At 33.3% G+C, this 16,721-nt stretch overlaps 1 protein-coding gene across 3 annotated transcripts in view; it reads left to right on the top strand.

Annotated features, from left to right (window-relative positions):
• sev (receptor protein-tyrosine kinase sevenless) overlaps nt 1-16,721 on the top strand; it is a 231,028-nt gene that overhangs the window by 157,688 nt on the left and 56,619 nt on the right. For all 3 annotated transcript variants that reach the window (XM_072535084.1, XM_072535083.1, XM_072535082.1), the window contains exons 8-10: nt 4,065-4,410; nt 4,943-5,152; nt 9,093-9,409. In XM_072535084.1, coding sequence (XP_072391185.1) covers nt 4,065-4,410; nt 4,943-5,152; nt 9,093-9,409 — 873 coding nt within the window. The remainder of the gene's footprint in view (nt 1-4,064; nt 4,411-4,942; nt 5,153-9,092; nt 9,410-16,721) is intronic.

The following is a 16,721-nucleotide window of genomic DNA, read 5'->3' as shown; positions in this document are numbered from 1 at the left end:
TCCGTTTCTTCTAGGACTATATTTGAATCATTCCATTGATAGATCTCAAATATGTAAACACGCATGGGATAATGAATATAGGATTCAATCTTCTTCTTCTTCAAGTGCCCTCTCCGCTACGGAGTTTGGCAATCATCATTGCTATTCGTATCTTTGAAGCTGTTGCTCTAAATAATTGGTTAGATGTGCACTGGAATCAGTCTCTTAAATTGCGCAGCCAAGATATACGTCGTCTCTCCACGCTTCGTTCGCCCTGAATCTTTCCTTTCATAATTAACTGGAGCAATCGGTACTTTTTCCCTCTCATTACATGACCAAAATATTCTAACTTTCTTCTCTTGATGGTGATCAACAGCTCCCGTTCTTTTTTCATTCTTCGAAGAACTGCACTGTTTGTTACTTTGTCTGTCCAAGGTATTTTCAAAATTCTTCTGTATCTCCACATTTCGAAGGCCTCTAGTTTATCAATATTGCTCTTGTTTAAAGTCCAAGTCTCTACTCCGTACAGCAGTATCGAGAAGATGTAGCATCTAACCAATCTCATTTTCAGGTTTAAGTTAATGTCATGAATTCCCAGAATGTCCTTTATATTAACAAAAGCAGCTCGAGCCTTTCCAATTCTAGTTTTTATTTCTTCTGTGATGTCATTGTTGTTATTAACACTTGTTCCCAAATATTTATATTTGTGCACCCGTTCGATTTCGTTATTGTGAATGTACAGGTTTGCATTCAATCTTTGTTTTTTTAAAATAATCATGAATTTCGTCTTTTTGACATTCATTGTTAACCCTTTCTCTTCACTAACTGTGACTTCTTCTTCTTCTTCAGATGCAAATCCACTAATGGATGTTAGCGATCACATTTTCCATTAATTCTCTATTTCTTGCAATATGTATCAGAGATTGTATGTCGTTAATCCCTGTCCATTGCCTTATGTTTCGGAGCCAGGACATTTTCTTGCGTCCCACTCCTCTCTTGCCTTTAATTTTACCCTCGATTATAAGTTGGAGGAACTGGTATTTTTCATTTCGCATGATGTGACCTAGATACGCCGTTTTCCTTTTCTTGATGGTTTCGAAAAGTTGGCGTTCTTGGTTTATTCTTTTAAGGACATCTATATTTGTGATTTTCGCTGACTATGGTATTTTTAGGATACGTCGATAGAGCCACATTTCGAAAGCTTCTAATCTGTTTATATCCCTCGTTTTGAGTGTCCAGCCCTCTACGCCATATAGCAGCACTGACCACACGTATCACTTAGTAAACCTTAGTCTCAGTTGAAGATCGAACTCTGAACAAGTCAGTACCTTCTTGAATTTTACGAAAGCTTGTCGAGCTTGCTCAATGCGCCATTTTACTTCCCTGTCCGATGCCAGTCTTTCTGGCAAATTTACTCACTCTTTCAATAGACTTAGTATTCAGTGTTATGGTGGAGTTTTCAAGTGCATCCAAGTTTCTGGAGATGATCATAAATTTGGTTTTTTTGGTATTAATCTCTAATCCCATTCGCTTACTGTATTCTCCGATTATAGTGACAAGTTGTTGAAGATCGACTATGTTTTCACAAATTAAGACACCATCATCAGCATATCGTATGTTGTTGATCAATACTCCATTCACTTTGATTCCCATCTTTGCATCCTCCAAAGACTCTTGACATATGGCTTACAAATAAATGTTAAATAAAAGAGGGGAAAGCACACGTCCCTGTCGAACGCCCCTTCTTATATGTATGGGTTTGGATATAGAATTGTCAATTTTTAACTGTGCCGTTTGATGCCAGTACAAGTTTTCAATGCATCTTATGTCTTTTTGGTCTGTATCAACTTTCTTGAGGATCTGCATTAACTTCTGGTGTTGGACACGATCAAACGCTTTTTGGTAATCTAAAAAGCATAGGAACACATCCTTCTTCTGATCGTAACAATTTTGGACCAGCACCTGTGTTGCTACTATTGCTTCTCGTGTTCCTAAACCTTGCCTAAACCCGAACTGGGAGTCACTGATGTCCCATTCACATTTTTTGTATAATCTTTGATTAGTAGGTAGCTGTGACTACCTTGTTTAAAATGGCTTGCAGGTCTTCTACTGTCTCCGCCATTAAAACCGTATCATCTGCGTATCTAATATTATTAATTGGTTGGCCGTTCACTTTTATCCCAATCTCTTCTTCCTCCAATGCTTTCTTCATAATTTCTTCCGAATAGAGATTAAATAGCATTGGTGACAGCACACATTCTTGTCTAGGATTCAATGGAATGATTCAAATATAGTCCTAAAAGAAACGGATGGTAAAAAGATAAAAATCAAGCTCTCGGGCTCTAATTATGCTAATAGCTTCAGAACAATATTAAGAAACAGTATATTCTGAAAAGTAGTCTGAAAAGTTCTTGGCCTAATAATTTTATGTTTCGACAAAATCCCCTCGATGTGAAAAGCGATTTCCAAAGCAGTTATTACATCTATCGTCATTGTTTGGTAGTGCTTCAAAATACTTATCTGCAGCCGAATAGATTGGAAAAAAAGCACTGACCAACTAAAGAAGACAAATATGTTTTAAAAATCTTAAGAAATACTCAACTAATAGAGCGCATAAGACTCTAGTACTTGTGAAAAATATTTTTTTTTTATTTAAACAAATATACCTGCATCAACCACTAAGGGTTATTAGCGGGGGGACATACACAAACAGTAAGATACATATTGTTACATAAAAAAATATTTTTTACAATCTGGTATATAGTTTAATCAGTTTAAGATAACTTAATAAAGACTGTAAATTTGATGTTAGTATACTTTTTAAATTATCACTAAGGGCATACGTGATTCTTTCGTTCTGGGACACTGGACACTCAACAATTATATGTTTCACTGACAACTGAGTGTTGGACTTGGTACACATCGGAGCTGCCTCCTGGTTGAAGATATGCTTGTGTGTAAGGAAAGTATGTCCTATTCGGAGGGGGTTGATGATGACTTGGTCTTTTCTATTATTTGGTAAGATGAGTTTGGTTCCTACTTGACTTAGACATTCTTTGAGTTTGTTAGCAGTGTGATCCCAAGTAGTTTGCCACGCTCTGTACACGTGGGCTTTGATATTTACTTTGTGATCAGTCCAAGGCATTTGATTTATGATAGCAATACTTTGGTCGGTGGTTGCATTGCTTGCCAGAGAGTCCACTTCCTAATTACCACTTATTCCCATATGGGAAGGTACCCAAATAAAGGAAATATCTTTTTGTTGAGTCTGTAGATAAGATAACTCTTCTTTGATCTTGAGAAGTATGGCGTGAGTTGTATATAGCTTTATTCCAAGTAATGCGCTCATTGAATCGGTGATGATAACAAATTTGCTTTCATTGATAGAACAACATTTTTTCACGGCCTGGTGAATTGCCGTAAGTTCTCCGGTATATATACAACAATTTGTTGGTATTCGTATGGCAGACTTGACGTTTTCGGAGATCTAGGCTGCAGCATGTCCTTCATGATATTTGGAAGCATCAGTGAAGATTTGATGGGTTGTTGGGTATTTGGATATTACATTTTTATAAGCTTGCTGTATAAGGAAAGGATGTGTGGAATGTTTCGGGAGTTCTTTTAGAGACGTGTCTATTTTTGGAGGTTTAATCATCCAAGGAGGAACATTTACATGAATAGGCATAGTAAGACTGAACGGTTCTAAATTGAGACCAATACGTTTTATTCGTTCAGGAAATGGTAGTTTTTTTATTGCAATGTTTCTGTAAAGATCGGACGATATATTTGTTCTGCAATGTATTGTTGAGTAGGTTACGTTGCTGTTGTTTGCTGAAATTCTAGCAACGTAATTTAGTGAGAGGAGTTGCCTTCGTTGGCTTAAGGACAGTTCATTAGCCAAAACTTGTGAGCTACTTACTGGATTAGTTCTTGTGGCACCTAAAACTAATCTCAAGCACATATTTTGAATGTAGTCAAGTTTTTTAAAGATGTTTTGTTAGCAGTAGAAAAATATTTTATTACTTATTTTTTGGTTTATTTGTAATATTTAATAATGTGTAAATGTTAATATATTTGTTTTTCAGGTATTGGGTTCCATTACAATAAAAAATTACTCTTCATTACGGACAGTGATGGTTACGTTTCAAAAATTCCTCTCTACCAAGAGTCAAAGCCAAATTACTCAAATCCTTATAAAAAGTTCATATATTCTCCCAAGAAAATTGATATTTTAGAACCGCAAAATTTGTATTTTAAACCATTAGACATCACCGTTGACTGGTTAAATGACCAGTTGTACATTTTGGGAGAAATTAAATTCAATACGGCTTATATTATCAAGAGATGTAACTTGGATGGAAGTAACTTGATGGTTGTTTATGCAGGACTTAGCCAAAAACCTTCGTCGATACAGATAGATCCACTAAATGGGTAAATACGAGTACATCTACAATTTAATTTATTTTATTAACTATTTGTTTTTATACTATTACTCTTAGTTATTGAAGCACGAAATAAAAATATAAGGTGCGTATCTTTTTCTGTGAGTGCCAATTTGTTACTGAATGTTAGTGACATTATAGTTTTTCGTACTTTATTCACAGCACCGGGCAAAAGCTCTGTAGTAGTCTGAAAACCATGTTTTTAGGTTCTTTTTCCCAGAAGATTATTCTTCTTCCAGGACTCCTTCTCCCAAATATTTGACTGAGATTACTTGTTAAACACTTTATATATTTTTGTTGTCACTATCAGTACATCGCCTTTATGGTTTCATTTTTGAACTGTTTGAAAGACTTTTATGTCATTATGTATTCTTCTTAATTTTTCTTCATTAGATATATGATCCTTCCAGGGAATCCTGAATATCTTTCTATATAGCCAAATTTGGGTATATAGAACTAGGTATACAATACTTCCAAGACACTTTAATTATATGCTTCAAGAAATTATATCTTTGTTTTAGGTACTTGTTTTGGGTGATTCAGGATTACAACAATGGTGGATTTTTTCGACTCGACATAAACGATATTAGCAATGGCATTCCCGCAGACAAGAAAATTAAAAAAGTACTTAACGAAACCGAATTAGGTGCCTTTACATTTGAGTACCATAATTTCAACGTATTGGTATCTTATCAAAGACTGAACACAATTATGTCTGTTACTTTAGATGGGTAAGCATTTTAGATATCGCCTTCAAATTTTTTATTTTATTCTAAACAAAATATAAGTTTGTGGATACCAACAATGAATCATATCCTTACGCACCAGTGATTGTAGACAGTGGCGCACCCAGGGGGGGGGTTAGGGGTTAAACCCCCCCCCCCCGAGCCCTATTCCGACACAGTTACTCACACATTTTAAGGACTCAAAATGGAGGTAGCATCATAAGAAAAAGTTGGTGACCAACCAAAGCCCCCCCCCCCCGAGGTAAATTCTAGGTGCGCTACTGATTGTAGAGTTTATCAAATGTCAGATTTTTTGTTTTTATTACACCGTTTCTTTTCGTTACATCACTCTTTACCATTTAAGGATCCAGGCAGCAAGCATTGGAAGACGGTGTCACTACTTGGATTGCTTTTCCAGAAGCAACTAAGACTCTTATTCACTACGCGATTTTCCGGCCTGGCGCCGACCCGCCGCACGCATCTCGTGTTGACAAGACGCTTCTGCGCGGTGGATGGGATTCGAAGCCAGGAAAATCCAACTAAATCCAGACCCCACACCCCTGGAATCCATGATACAACCCATTGCTTTGTACGGTATACAATTAAACATTTTGAATTGAATTTCGTAATTGCAATCTGAACTGCAAGGTTTGAATTGCAACGTCCTTATTGACGACACTGAATGAAAACGTACAGCAATGTCGATTGTTTTTCTTTTTAATCCTTTTAGTTAATTCTAAATTCATATAGTCATTTCAGCTTCATATTTATCCTTGGTCATGCAGACGAATTAATGTTGTCATCATAATCACTCATATGCAAGTATTTAATTCGTTTGTTACCTATTTCAATTTAAATATTATCATTAAACAGATATTAATTAGAATATGTGGAAGCATTGAAATTTATACTGAACAGTGCAAATACGATGGTAAAAAACGGTAACTACCATCTTCAGGAGAATTGATCTATTAAATCGCAATGCAGTTTGCTGGCTATCAGTACAAGATTTAATATTCCGCGTAGATTTATTACTACAATATTATTAGACTTAAATTACGACGTGCTTGTTATAATTACATATTTTTAAAATTAATGGTATATCAAATGTTAACAGTGTGATAAAAAAGGAGATCTTGAACACATATCCTTTTCGAATGTTTAAAACATTAATTACAAAAAACCTTATTTAATAATCTTGTTAGTTTGAATATTTCTACTCCTGTTAACATTATGTACATATTCTCTTCAGAAAATAAATTTATGTTATCAGTTATCCGATCAAAGTTTGTCTAAAATTGGTCTTAGGTTATAATATATTAGCTTTGTTACGTATATTTTTTCCTTTGTTATTTTACCTATTTAACTTTAATTTGATACACATTTATTTAACCCATACTAAGTCTTCTTCTTTCTGTTCTTCTTGATCATATACTTGATTTTCTTTGTATTATTCTGTACACCTTAGTTATTGCATATTTCATTCATATTCTCTAGTAAGTTGAATTTCTTTCGATGTTCTTACCAACAGCACAGGATCGTCTGCATATATCACTTCTTCATTATTGATTATTCCTCCATTTGCGCTTGATAAAACTTCCTGGCAAATGTGTTGACTCATCATCATCATCATCGTCCAACCTTCATTTATCACGTCCACTGCTGGACATAGGCCTCCCTTAAACTCTCCCATTCTTTACCATTTTGTGCTCTTTGTTGCCAATTTTTGGTGATACGCCTGATGTCGTCAGCCCAACGTATAGGTGGTCTTCCTCTACTGCGTTTGTCTGCTCTTAGCCTTTAATTTGTAGTTTTGCTCGCCCATCGTAAGTCATGCATTCTCGCTACATGGCCTGCCCAGTTCCATTTCGGTTCCGCTATGCGTTTCACAACATCAGCAATACTCATTCTTCTTCGCAGGTCTTTAAGTTTGCAGATGATATCGTTCTTATTGCAGACAGCTTTGATCAGGCACAGCTAATGCTCCACGAACTCCATATTGCCACAAAAAGAGTTTCTCTTAAAATAACTTTTTCAAAAACGCAATTTATGACAAATTTAGTCCACAACAAAAACATCTCAATAGAAGACAAAGATATTGAGCCAGTTGACTCCTATAAATACTTGGGCCATGAGATCAGAATAAGTCGAGACAACCAAACAATCGAGCTGAAAAGCAGAATAAACCTCGCTTGGGCTGTATTTGGAAAGATGAAGGATATTTTTAGGTCTAAGATTCCAATGTGTCTGAAAAGAAAAGTATTTCATCAGTGTATTTTGCCAGTGGTGACCTACGGCGCAGAAACTCTAACACTCACAAGAACAACAGTGAGTAAACTACAAGTTGCGGAAAGGGCAATGGAGAGAATAATGTTAGGGATTTCTCTACGTGATAGAATACCCAATGCCACTATACGCAAAAGATCAGGAGTAGCAGACGTGGACTAAAGTGGAACTGGGCAGGTCATGTAGCAAGATCAGTTGATGACCGGTGGACAAAAAGAATTTTGGAATGGAGATCCCGAATACAAGCTCAACGAGATGGACAGATGACATAAAAAGAGTGACTACAAATTGGATTCAGATGGCGCAAAACCGGACTAAGTGAAAAAGCATGCGAGAGGCCTATGTTCAGCAGTAGACGTTAGAGGCTAGTTGATGATGATGATGATTTAAATCGTTAAGATCGTTCTCGGAGGTATCATGCAGTAGTAGCTTATTATTGATATGTGCCTGATATTGGTTGATATCTAATTGGGGTGTCCAGAGACCATGTGATTATTTTTAATCATTATGTTCCTTTCTCTTTTTATGTTGATTTGGACTTTCGTTCGTATCATTCTGTGGTCACTGATTGTGGTGAACTTGTTGAGTACTGTTACATCTTTAATTATTTGTTTTTTGTCACTTATGATGTAGTCGACTTCGTTCCTTGTTCTACCGTTTGGACTTTTCCAGGTCCATCTTCTGTGCATCTTTTAGTGAAAGAAGCTGTTCATGTTGAATAAATTATTCAGGAGTAGGAATCCTAGTAGCGTTTCTCCTCGGTTATTTCTTGCTGGGGAACCGAATTTTCCCAAGGATGTTTCTAGCTCAGCTTATTTTACACCTATTTTTGCGTGGAAATCGCCACATAAAATTTTGAATTGAGTACGAGAGTCATTAAGCGCAGTAGATATATCATCATAAAACATTTCGATTTATTCGTCTTTATGGTCTGTTGTTGAAACGTATACTTGGATAATTTTAAGTTGATATCTACTGTTCAGCTTCAGAATAAGATATGCCACTCTAGATGATATATTTTGGATGTTTATTACCTTGTTCACGTGGTTTTTATGGACAAAGAAACCGATGCCTCCAACTGATGTAGTTTCAAGGCCAATTTGATAGAATATATGCCCTAATTTCAATGTTTTTAAAGTTTCAGCTCTCTTTCTAACTTCGCTGATATCTATGACATCCCATTTAATATTATTCATTTCAGTTTCCATTTCTGTAAATCTCGCCTTGGACATGTACTAACATAAAGAGTTATGGGGTTTTTGGAGTTCCGTATAGTCAGTTTTTTGTCTTCACTACTTACCCCCCCCCCTCCCATAACAACTGAGTCTAATAGCTAAGAAATGTTCTGGTGAGTCCCTGAACCCTGTTTTTTTTTTTTTTTTGTTGTCGTTCGTTCGACTATGATGTTTCCTTTTCAAGAAGATTATAATTGCACGTATGTGACTGGCTGTATGACCAATGGTCCAAGCCAAGAGAAAATATTTTATTCACAGTTTTTTGTTAATGCCCTTTGAGACTGTATATATTTTTAACTAGTTATTTTAAATTATTGGTAATGTTATACTTTATAAAGTTGTAAAATTGAATACCACTATGTATAGATCCCTTAAATCCAATACAAACTTTGACCAATACTATATTTATATTGCATATTTTTTAGAAACGAAATAAAAAATATTAGAACCACTGTAGCAACATCAAAACTATACAAAGTTGTGTCTTTAGCGATGGAAAATAAACTGTTTTACTGGACGGATGGCACAGATGTCTATTTCGAAGATTACAACGAACATAGTAAAAGTTACTACCATAACGCTTTAGTCATAAACTATGGATATTATAAAAAAGTTTTTATAAATTCGCAAAGTTCCCAACCGTGGCCTACTCCAATTAATCCACCAACAAATGTACAAGCTATATTTGGAATTGATATTGCTAAGACTAGATGGCAGCCACCTCATTTAGTTGGACTTCAAGGTATGGTTTTTTCATATTTTTTATTAAAACTTAATACTGGTTTAAGGGGTGTGTAACGTATGTCCTAAAAGTTTTTGCACAAACTTTATTGACTTTAATTTTAGCAAAAAGTAGCCTTTGGAAACAAAAGTTTGTTTACTGTCAGTTGAGATTTATTTATTTTGTTTTCGCTTTAAGATGTATAAATTAGAAATAACCAAAAGTAACTACAAGTTGGTTGGGCGGGTAAATAAAACTAAAACCTGTTATAAGATTAAAATATATTAAAATATTTCCAAATGAAAACATTTTACGCGAAACGATTTATAGAGCAATAGCGAAATGTGAGCAGGGATAACTATTTCTAAATCTACTAAAAAGTAGAAAACCACATGCATGTACTGCACACAGATCAGAGAGATTGGTAAGAAGACCAAAAACCAGGTAGGAATATCAACGGGGAGACTGACTCGTCAATATAGATCTTCTAAGAGTAGAATATCGCTGTAGTTGGGAAGGAATGGCCTTAAATATCTAAAAAGACGTATGTGCCCCAAATAGTCCCAAGCAACTCCTTCGTATACCAAGATACTCTTCTCAACTGAGGCGGGTACACTTTGCCAATGAAAACATTATTTTAGATGACGAAAAGACGAATTTTACTATGAGTAATTCTGAAATTAAGGGAAACGATGTATTTTATAGAGGAATGTCCCAACAATAGTAATTAGTGATTTATAACAGGGGTGTATATCAACCTTTAGTGGGAAGAGTGATGAGTGAAGCTTTGAATAGTCAGAGCTATATTAATAACTTTTTCTCTGCGTGCCATACACTATGCAGCGTATAGGTATTCATGCTGGTTGTCGAATGTTCAGAAATCAAGTATGAAACCTTTCGCTGCTTAACAAGATTTAACAATTCTCTTTGGACTTTAGCTCTTCTTAGGACCTATTCTCCGTTCATAAATTGTTGAGAGCACGAAATGTGCCTCAAACTCCTAAAACGGTCGTAAACCATAGGCGTTCCTGAGGTGTTTATTCATTAAATAATAATATAATATTTTTTAATACTGTTATATATATAATATTAATAATATTTTAATACTAATATATTTATCAAAAAAACAATTAAAACTTTCACGGCTAATGTTATGTAATTATATTATATTAATAAAAATAAGAATTTAACCATTAACAATTTTGTAAATAAGAATACCTTATCTCTTTGGATATTTCAATACTAATCTTCGCGTTTAATCACTTTACTAGAAAACCTGGAATTCATATCCGAAGATACTATTCGTTGCAAGATAATTAGGATGGAATTCCCCAGATTTTTAATAATATAATGGATATGCTTTGGCCACGTGCCTCGTTTGTTCAGTTTATATTTGAAACTTAACTTGAAAGGGTGAAGTTATTACGAACGAAAACAATTTTTTTGTTTAGTACGTTTTTGATCGCATGTAATTTACGGCTCGTCGGTGTGTCCGCGTCTACGGCAGTAATTAGCGTCTCGAATATTTCTTTTGCGAATTATATGCAGTGCGTGAGTGATTTTTTATTCCATATACCTACGAACATATACGTACCTTTCGCTCGTGCCCGTTTTGTTGGATTGTTTGTGATGGCTTCATCATCAACATCATCAAGTTTTACACCGGTACTGTTGCATACAGTCAGTAAGTCTGTCTATTCACCAAGAGAGAAGACTATTGTTATGAATGTTCACGATGCTCTGGTTTCTCAGAATCCCACAAACACTGTTCGCAACATAGTCGAAAGTTGTGCCAACATGACTGGCATAGGAGAGTCAACTATATATAGGTTCCTATCAAAAAGAAAAAAACACGGTATAGCTAACCCAAACACAAACGAACACTTAAAGAGAGGGAAAAAGCCTATTGAAATTCATGAATTTGCCAAAAATGGTATTCGAAGGAAAATTCATGGATTTTTTTTTTCAAAAAAGAAATACCAAACCTAAACAAAATTTTACAAGAAGTTAGAGACGACCCGGATTTGCCTCATATCGGACGAACTAAATTGTGGCAAGTTTTAAAACAATTAAATTTCCGGTGGGAGAAATCAGACCGAAAATCACTTTTGATTGACCGGAAGGAGATAATATGTTGGAGAAGAAATTATCTAAGATCCATACGAAAATTCCGGGCTGAAGGAAGGCCCATGTTCTACCAGGATGAAACGTGGGTAAACTCAGGTCATACTCTAAAAAAAATTTGGCCAGATAAAAATATATTAAGCTCCAGGCAAGCCTTTATGGAAGGTTGGTCTACTGGTATCTCCCCACCTTCTGGTAAAGGCAGTAGATTAATAATTTCTCACATTGGCAGTGAAAAAGGATTTGTTAAGCATGGTTTGTTGGAATTTCAGTCCAAAAGCACAAAAGACTATCACGAGGAGATGACAGCTGATGTTTTCGAAGAGTATTTTGAGCAGATGATTGAACACATACCACCAAATTCAATTATAGTATTAGATAATGCACCTTATCATTCACGACTAGTACAAAGACTTCCAACGACTGCGGGGAAGAAACAGGATATTCTTGACTGGCTGCGGAATAAGTATCTGCCTTACGAAGATGGAATGGTAAAAGCAGAACTTCTAAAAATTGCCCGGCAACACAAATCTAAGTTTAAGGAATACGTAGTTGACAAAATGGCGGAAAGGCGAAACATTACAGTCCTTAGACTTCCACCCTACCACTGCGAAATAAATCCAATTGGACTCATTTGGGCACAAATGAAAAGTTATGTGGCTAGAAAAAATACGTTATATAAAATACCAGCTGTACGTGAATTGTTATACGAGTCTTTCCAACATATTACAGAACAAAACTGGAAAGATGCAGTAAGGCATGTAATAGAAGAAGAACAAAAAATGTGGGATCTTGATAACATAATTGATGCGACCGTAGAGACACAACCGCTAATTATTAACCCTCAAGATGACTCGGATTCCGAAGTTGATCCTATTTATTTTGAATTTTAATAGTTTTCTAATCGTAATTATAAGGTAAGTAATAATAGTCGTAATCGTAAGGTATTAAAGGGGAAAGGCGCAAAATGTCGCCTGTCAAAATGTTCAATATGTTTTAAATGTATCCATTTTTTTTTCAAATCCTGAGAAAACTAAACAGCATTTTTGAAAAATTTAAAGGCAGAATGAAATATATTTTAGAATAAATAAAAAGTTTCTTTTGCATGCAATATTTTCAATTAAAAATTATACTATATTTTCTCTTTTATTTTCACCCCTGTTACATAACATATTAAAATAAACATTGTAGAAGTTTTCAGGGACTTTCTGCCCTGAGTAATAATGTAATCTTTCATTCTGCGTTTAAATTTTTCAAAAATATTTATTAGTTTTCTCCGGATTCGAAAATAATGGATACATTTAAAACACATTGGAAATTTTGCCAGGCGACATTTGGCGCCTTTTTCCTTAATTAAATAAATGTATCTTTTACAAATGGCAACAAACTTTTTATTTTTGAATAAAATAAATAAGTTTTATTAAAAAATACAATTTACATAAGTACAATTTAAAAAATATATTTATTTAGTTCAAATAAATGTTTCAATCATATACTCTACGACACTGGTCGTTCATCTCTAACCATCCAAAATACCCCCGTAATAGGATTATAAGGTATTGTATTCCTTCAGATATAAGGTGGGTTAGTCGAAAATGTCTTAAACCGTCAGTTTTAGGTTGGTTTTTACTATTATATCGTATTACCTATCCTCTCTGTATTTCAGTTTTCTAATTAGGGTTAAACTTGTAGTGAGCTATCAACAAATTGTGAACCGACTGTAATAATTTGTTACATGGTCTACCCATGAAATCCTAGGTAGCCTTCTGAGACATCATTTCGAAAGCCTTCAGACGATTCAAAGATCTCACTTTAATAATATTGATAACTCTCTTTCCAAATTACTTGAGCTTATCCACGAACATTATGCTACTGACGATATAATGTTTTAGTCAGACCTAGCATCATACCATTACTCAAGAGATATCCAAAACTGGCTTCCACAAACCGTTTGTTCGCAAAAATACTAATCGTCCAAACTCGCCACAGACCTTTACTTTTCCGAAACTGTTTTCAAATGAAGAAGAAGAATTATCAAATACGCATATTTATTTAGTAAGTCGTATTAGATTTAAATGATAAACATTTTGACTCTGTTAACTGAGTGGTTTACGTGATAAAAGGTACCTTATTATCGATACCGCTCTTTTCCCGATTCATATGCTGATTGGTAAACAGAGCTTTGTCTGTTAATTGCGCTTCCACCTTTATTCTTTCTCCTATTTAGGCTAGAGAAATTGGTGAAAAAACACCCTTTTCAGGACATTTATTAATACGTGTACCCAGGAGCTAGTGTTTAGTTATAATATATGATATATGGTGTAGAAACCACTTACGGATTAAAATTATTTCAGTACTTGTTTTAAAAAATCTTTAAAGACGCTGGAACTCGTGGATTTTTTATATCAATATGCGTTTTTTAAACACATTTAAATGTATAGGGTGACTCAAGCAAGTAGGGTCTATTATGAATATTACAGGTTCAAATTTTGATATTGTACAGTGTGGAAAGCACTTATGAAATATAATTGTTTGTGTCCTCATTTTATAAAATTAAAAAAAAAACGCTGGGACACTTTAACTTTTTAATTGAAATGTACGCTTTTTAAACATTAATTTAAATTCACGCAAGTCTAGCATACTCCATCATCTTTATGCTTAATGAAACACCCTGTATATTTTTATGTTTTTAAAGGCTCCTCAACAACCTGATCTCAACAAACCATATTATGTAAGGTCTATTATAAATACTACAAGATGAAATTTTAAAAAATTATGTATAATTTTCGTCAAAAAATTAAATACAAAACAAACTAAATAAAAAAAATATTAATACATGGTTTAGAAAATTGATGTCTGCATTTAGCTTATTTTTAAAAAAATACCATTATTTAAAGTGTGATCAATTATTAATTTCAAAATTTTATATACCTATTTAATGTCTTGACGAAAATTATACATAATTTCAAAATTTCACCTTTTATTATTGATAAAATACCTTACATAGTATATTTTTTTAAGATATGGTTATTAAGTAGCTTCTAAAAACATAAAAATATATAGGGTGTTCCATTAAAAATAAAGATGATGGATTATGCTAGACTTGCGTGAATCACCCTGTACCTTTAAATTTATGTTTAAAAAGCGCACATTTGAATTTAAGAGTCGACTTGTTCCAGCGTTTTTTATGATTTCTTAAAAAAAGACTATGTATAAACGGAGATAAAACAAAATACTTAGAAATTAAAGCAAAGAAAATGATGCACGAAGATCATCTAAGAATAAGTAGAGGAAGTAGAGAATATTGTTTTAAAAAAGTGGATCAATTCGAATACCTTAAAGTGTCAATTACAAATAGAGCCGAAGAAGATGCTGAAATAGAAAAAAGAATTACTAAAGGAAGTAAAGCTGTAGGATCAAATCTAAGTTAATATCCAGGAATGCGAAAATCAGGATATACAAAACGATTGTGCAACCTTCAGTAATGCATGGCGGTGACACTTGGGAGTTAAGTCAGAAAAATACAGAGAAATTGGAACGATGAGAAAGCAAGATATTATATAAGATATATGGAGGGACAAAGGATAATTACGGCGTATGGAGAAGAAGAACAATAACGAAATAGTGAAACTCTTCAACCAACCAAGCATAATACAAAAAGTATTATATATCATATATATATATATATATATATATATATATATATATATATATATATATGATATATAAAATAATCACACAAATAATTTTATTCCAAAGTGGTTTCCATCAAAATTTTACCCTATATTATTCATAATAGACCCTACATGTGATAGTTCGTTGAGGTCATGTTGTTAAGCAAGTTTTAAAAATATAAAAATATACAGAACGTTTCATTAAAAATAAAGCTTATCGACTATGCTAGGCTTGCGTGAATCAGCAGGTAAATTTAAATTTATGTTTAAAAAGCACATATTTATATATAAAAGTCAATTTTTTAAAACAAGGACAGAAATAATTTTATTCCATAAGTGGTTTCTACACTGTATAAAAGATGCAATAGATTCTCTGTTATTTTTCTCTTGTAAACAATATATAAACAAATTAAGAACTTGATTAGAATTAAAGACTGTAAGTTCAAGCCATTAGAATTTATTCCGTATTGAAATTTTTTATTGAAAAAGCTCGCAAAAACCTTCAATTTGGAAGGAATATTTTTGTTAATTTCTTTTTTAAATAAATATTAATAACTTTGTTTAAAATGTATAAAATGTAAGTATACTTATATATATATATATATATATATATATATATATATATATATATATATATAGCAGTTTTTTTGCAATATTATTATGCGTAAGCTATTGGGGCACTTAGTGGCCAAAAAAGTTATTTTAAATTTAAAAAGGGATAATTCCCGCGAGTTGGCTGTATACCATATAGTTAAAAAACTAGAAAATTGAAGTAAAACACTTATGTTGTAAGTGATATATTTAATTAAAATTATATTTAAAAATCCAAATGGACTAAAAGTTCAAAACGTTTTCGGGCTTTCAAGCCAATCTTAAGTGAACTTTTGTAGTACTTGTGTAAATAATCGCAAAACCAAACAGTGGTTGAGTTTACATTGATGAAACAATACTTGAAACTATTAAATTATATTAATTACTATATTAATTGAAATAAGCCAATTTTAAGTTTAAAATCAGTTCATTGAAGATTCAATTTCTACTTCGAAAATCGTTCTCAAAATACAAACATTTGAGAACGATTTTCGAAGTGGAAATTGAAACGTTAATAAACTTATTTTAAACTTCAATTGTGACTTATTCTCATTAAAATAGTAATTAGTTTAATATGTTACAAGCAAATAGCTTTAGAATAATATTAAAAACCCGTTATGGGCTCAGCGTTATTCAAAATTTTAGGAGACTGGAAATTCTCTACGAAAAACTGGCACATTGTCAAAATTCAATAAAATTAAATTATATGGCAGTATGCCGATGAAATTGGATTACTAACCGAGAACATGTCCCTACTCGAAAAATGATTTATCTATCCAAACGTTAAATTAATTATAAAGATTTTACGAATCCTGCGACCCATTAACACGTAGACATTTTTTTTATTCGACGTGTACATATTTTTTCACGAATTGAAAAAAAAATCAATGATTAACTTGTAATTTTAGTTCAATATATAAACTTATACTATGAACAAAAATCGA

This window comes from Diabrotica undecimpunctata, chromosome 6 (assembly GCF_040954645.1).
Source record: "Diabrotica undecimpunctata isolate CICGRU chromosome 6, icDiaUnde3, whole genome shotgun sequence".
Taxonomy (NCBI): domain Eukaryota; kingdom Metazoa; phylum Arthropoda; class Insecta; order Coleoptera; family Chrysomelidae; genus Diabrotica; species Diabrotica undecimpunctata.
The sequence above is the reverse complement of the archived record's forward strand: the minus strand, read 5'-3'. Positions and strand labels throughout refer to the sequence as shown.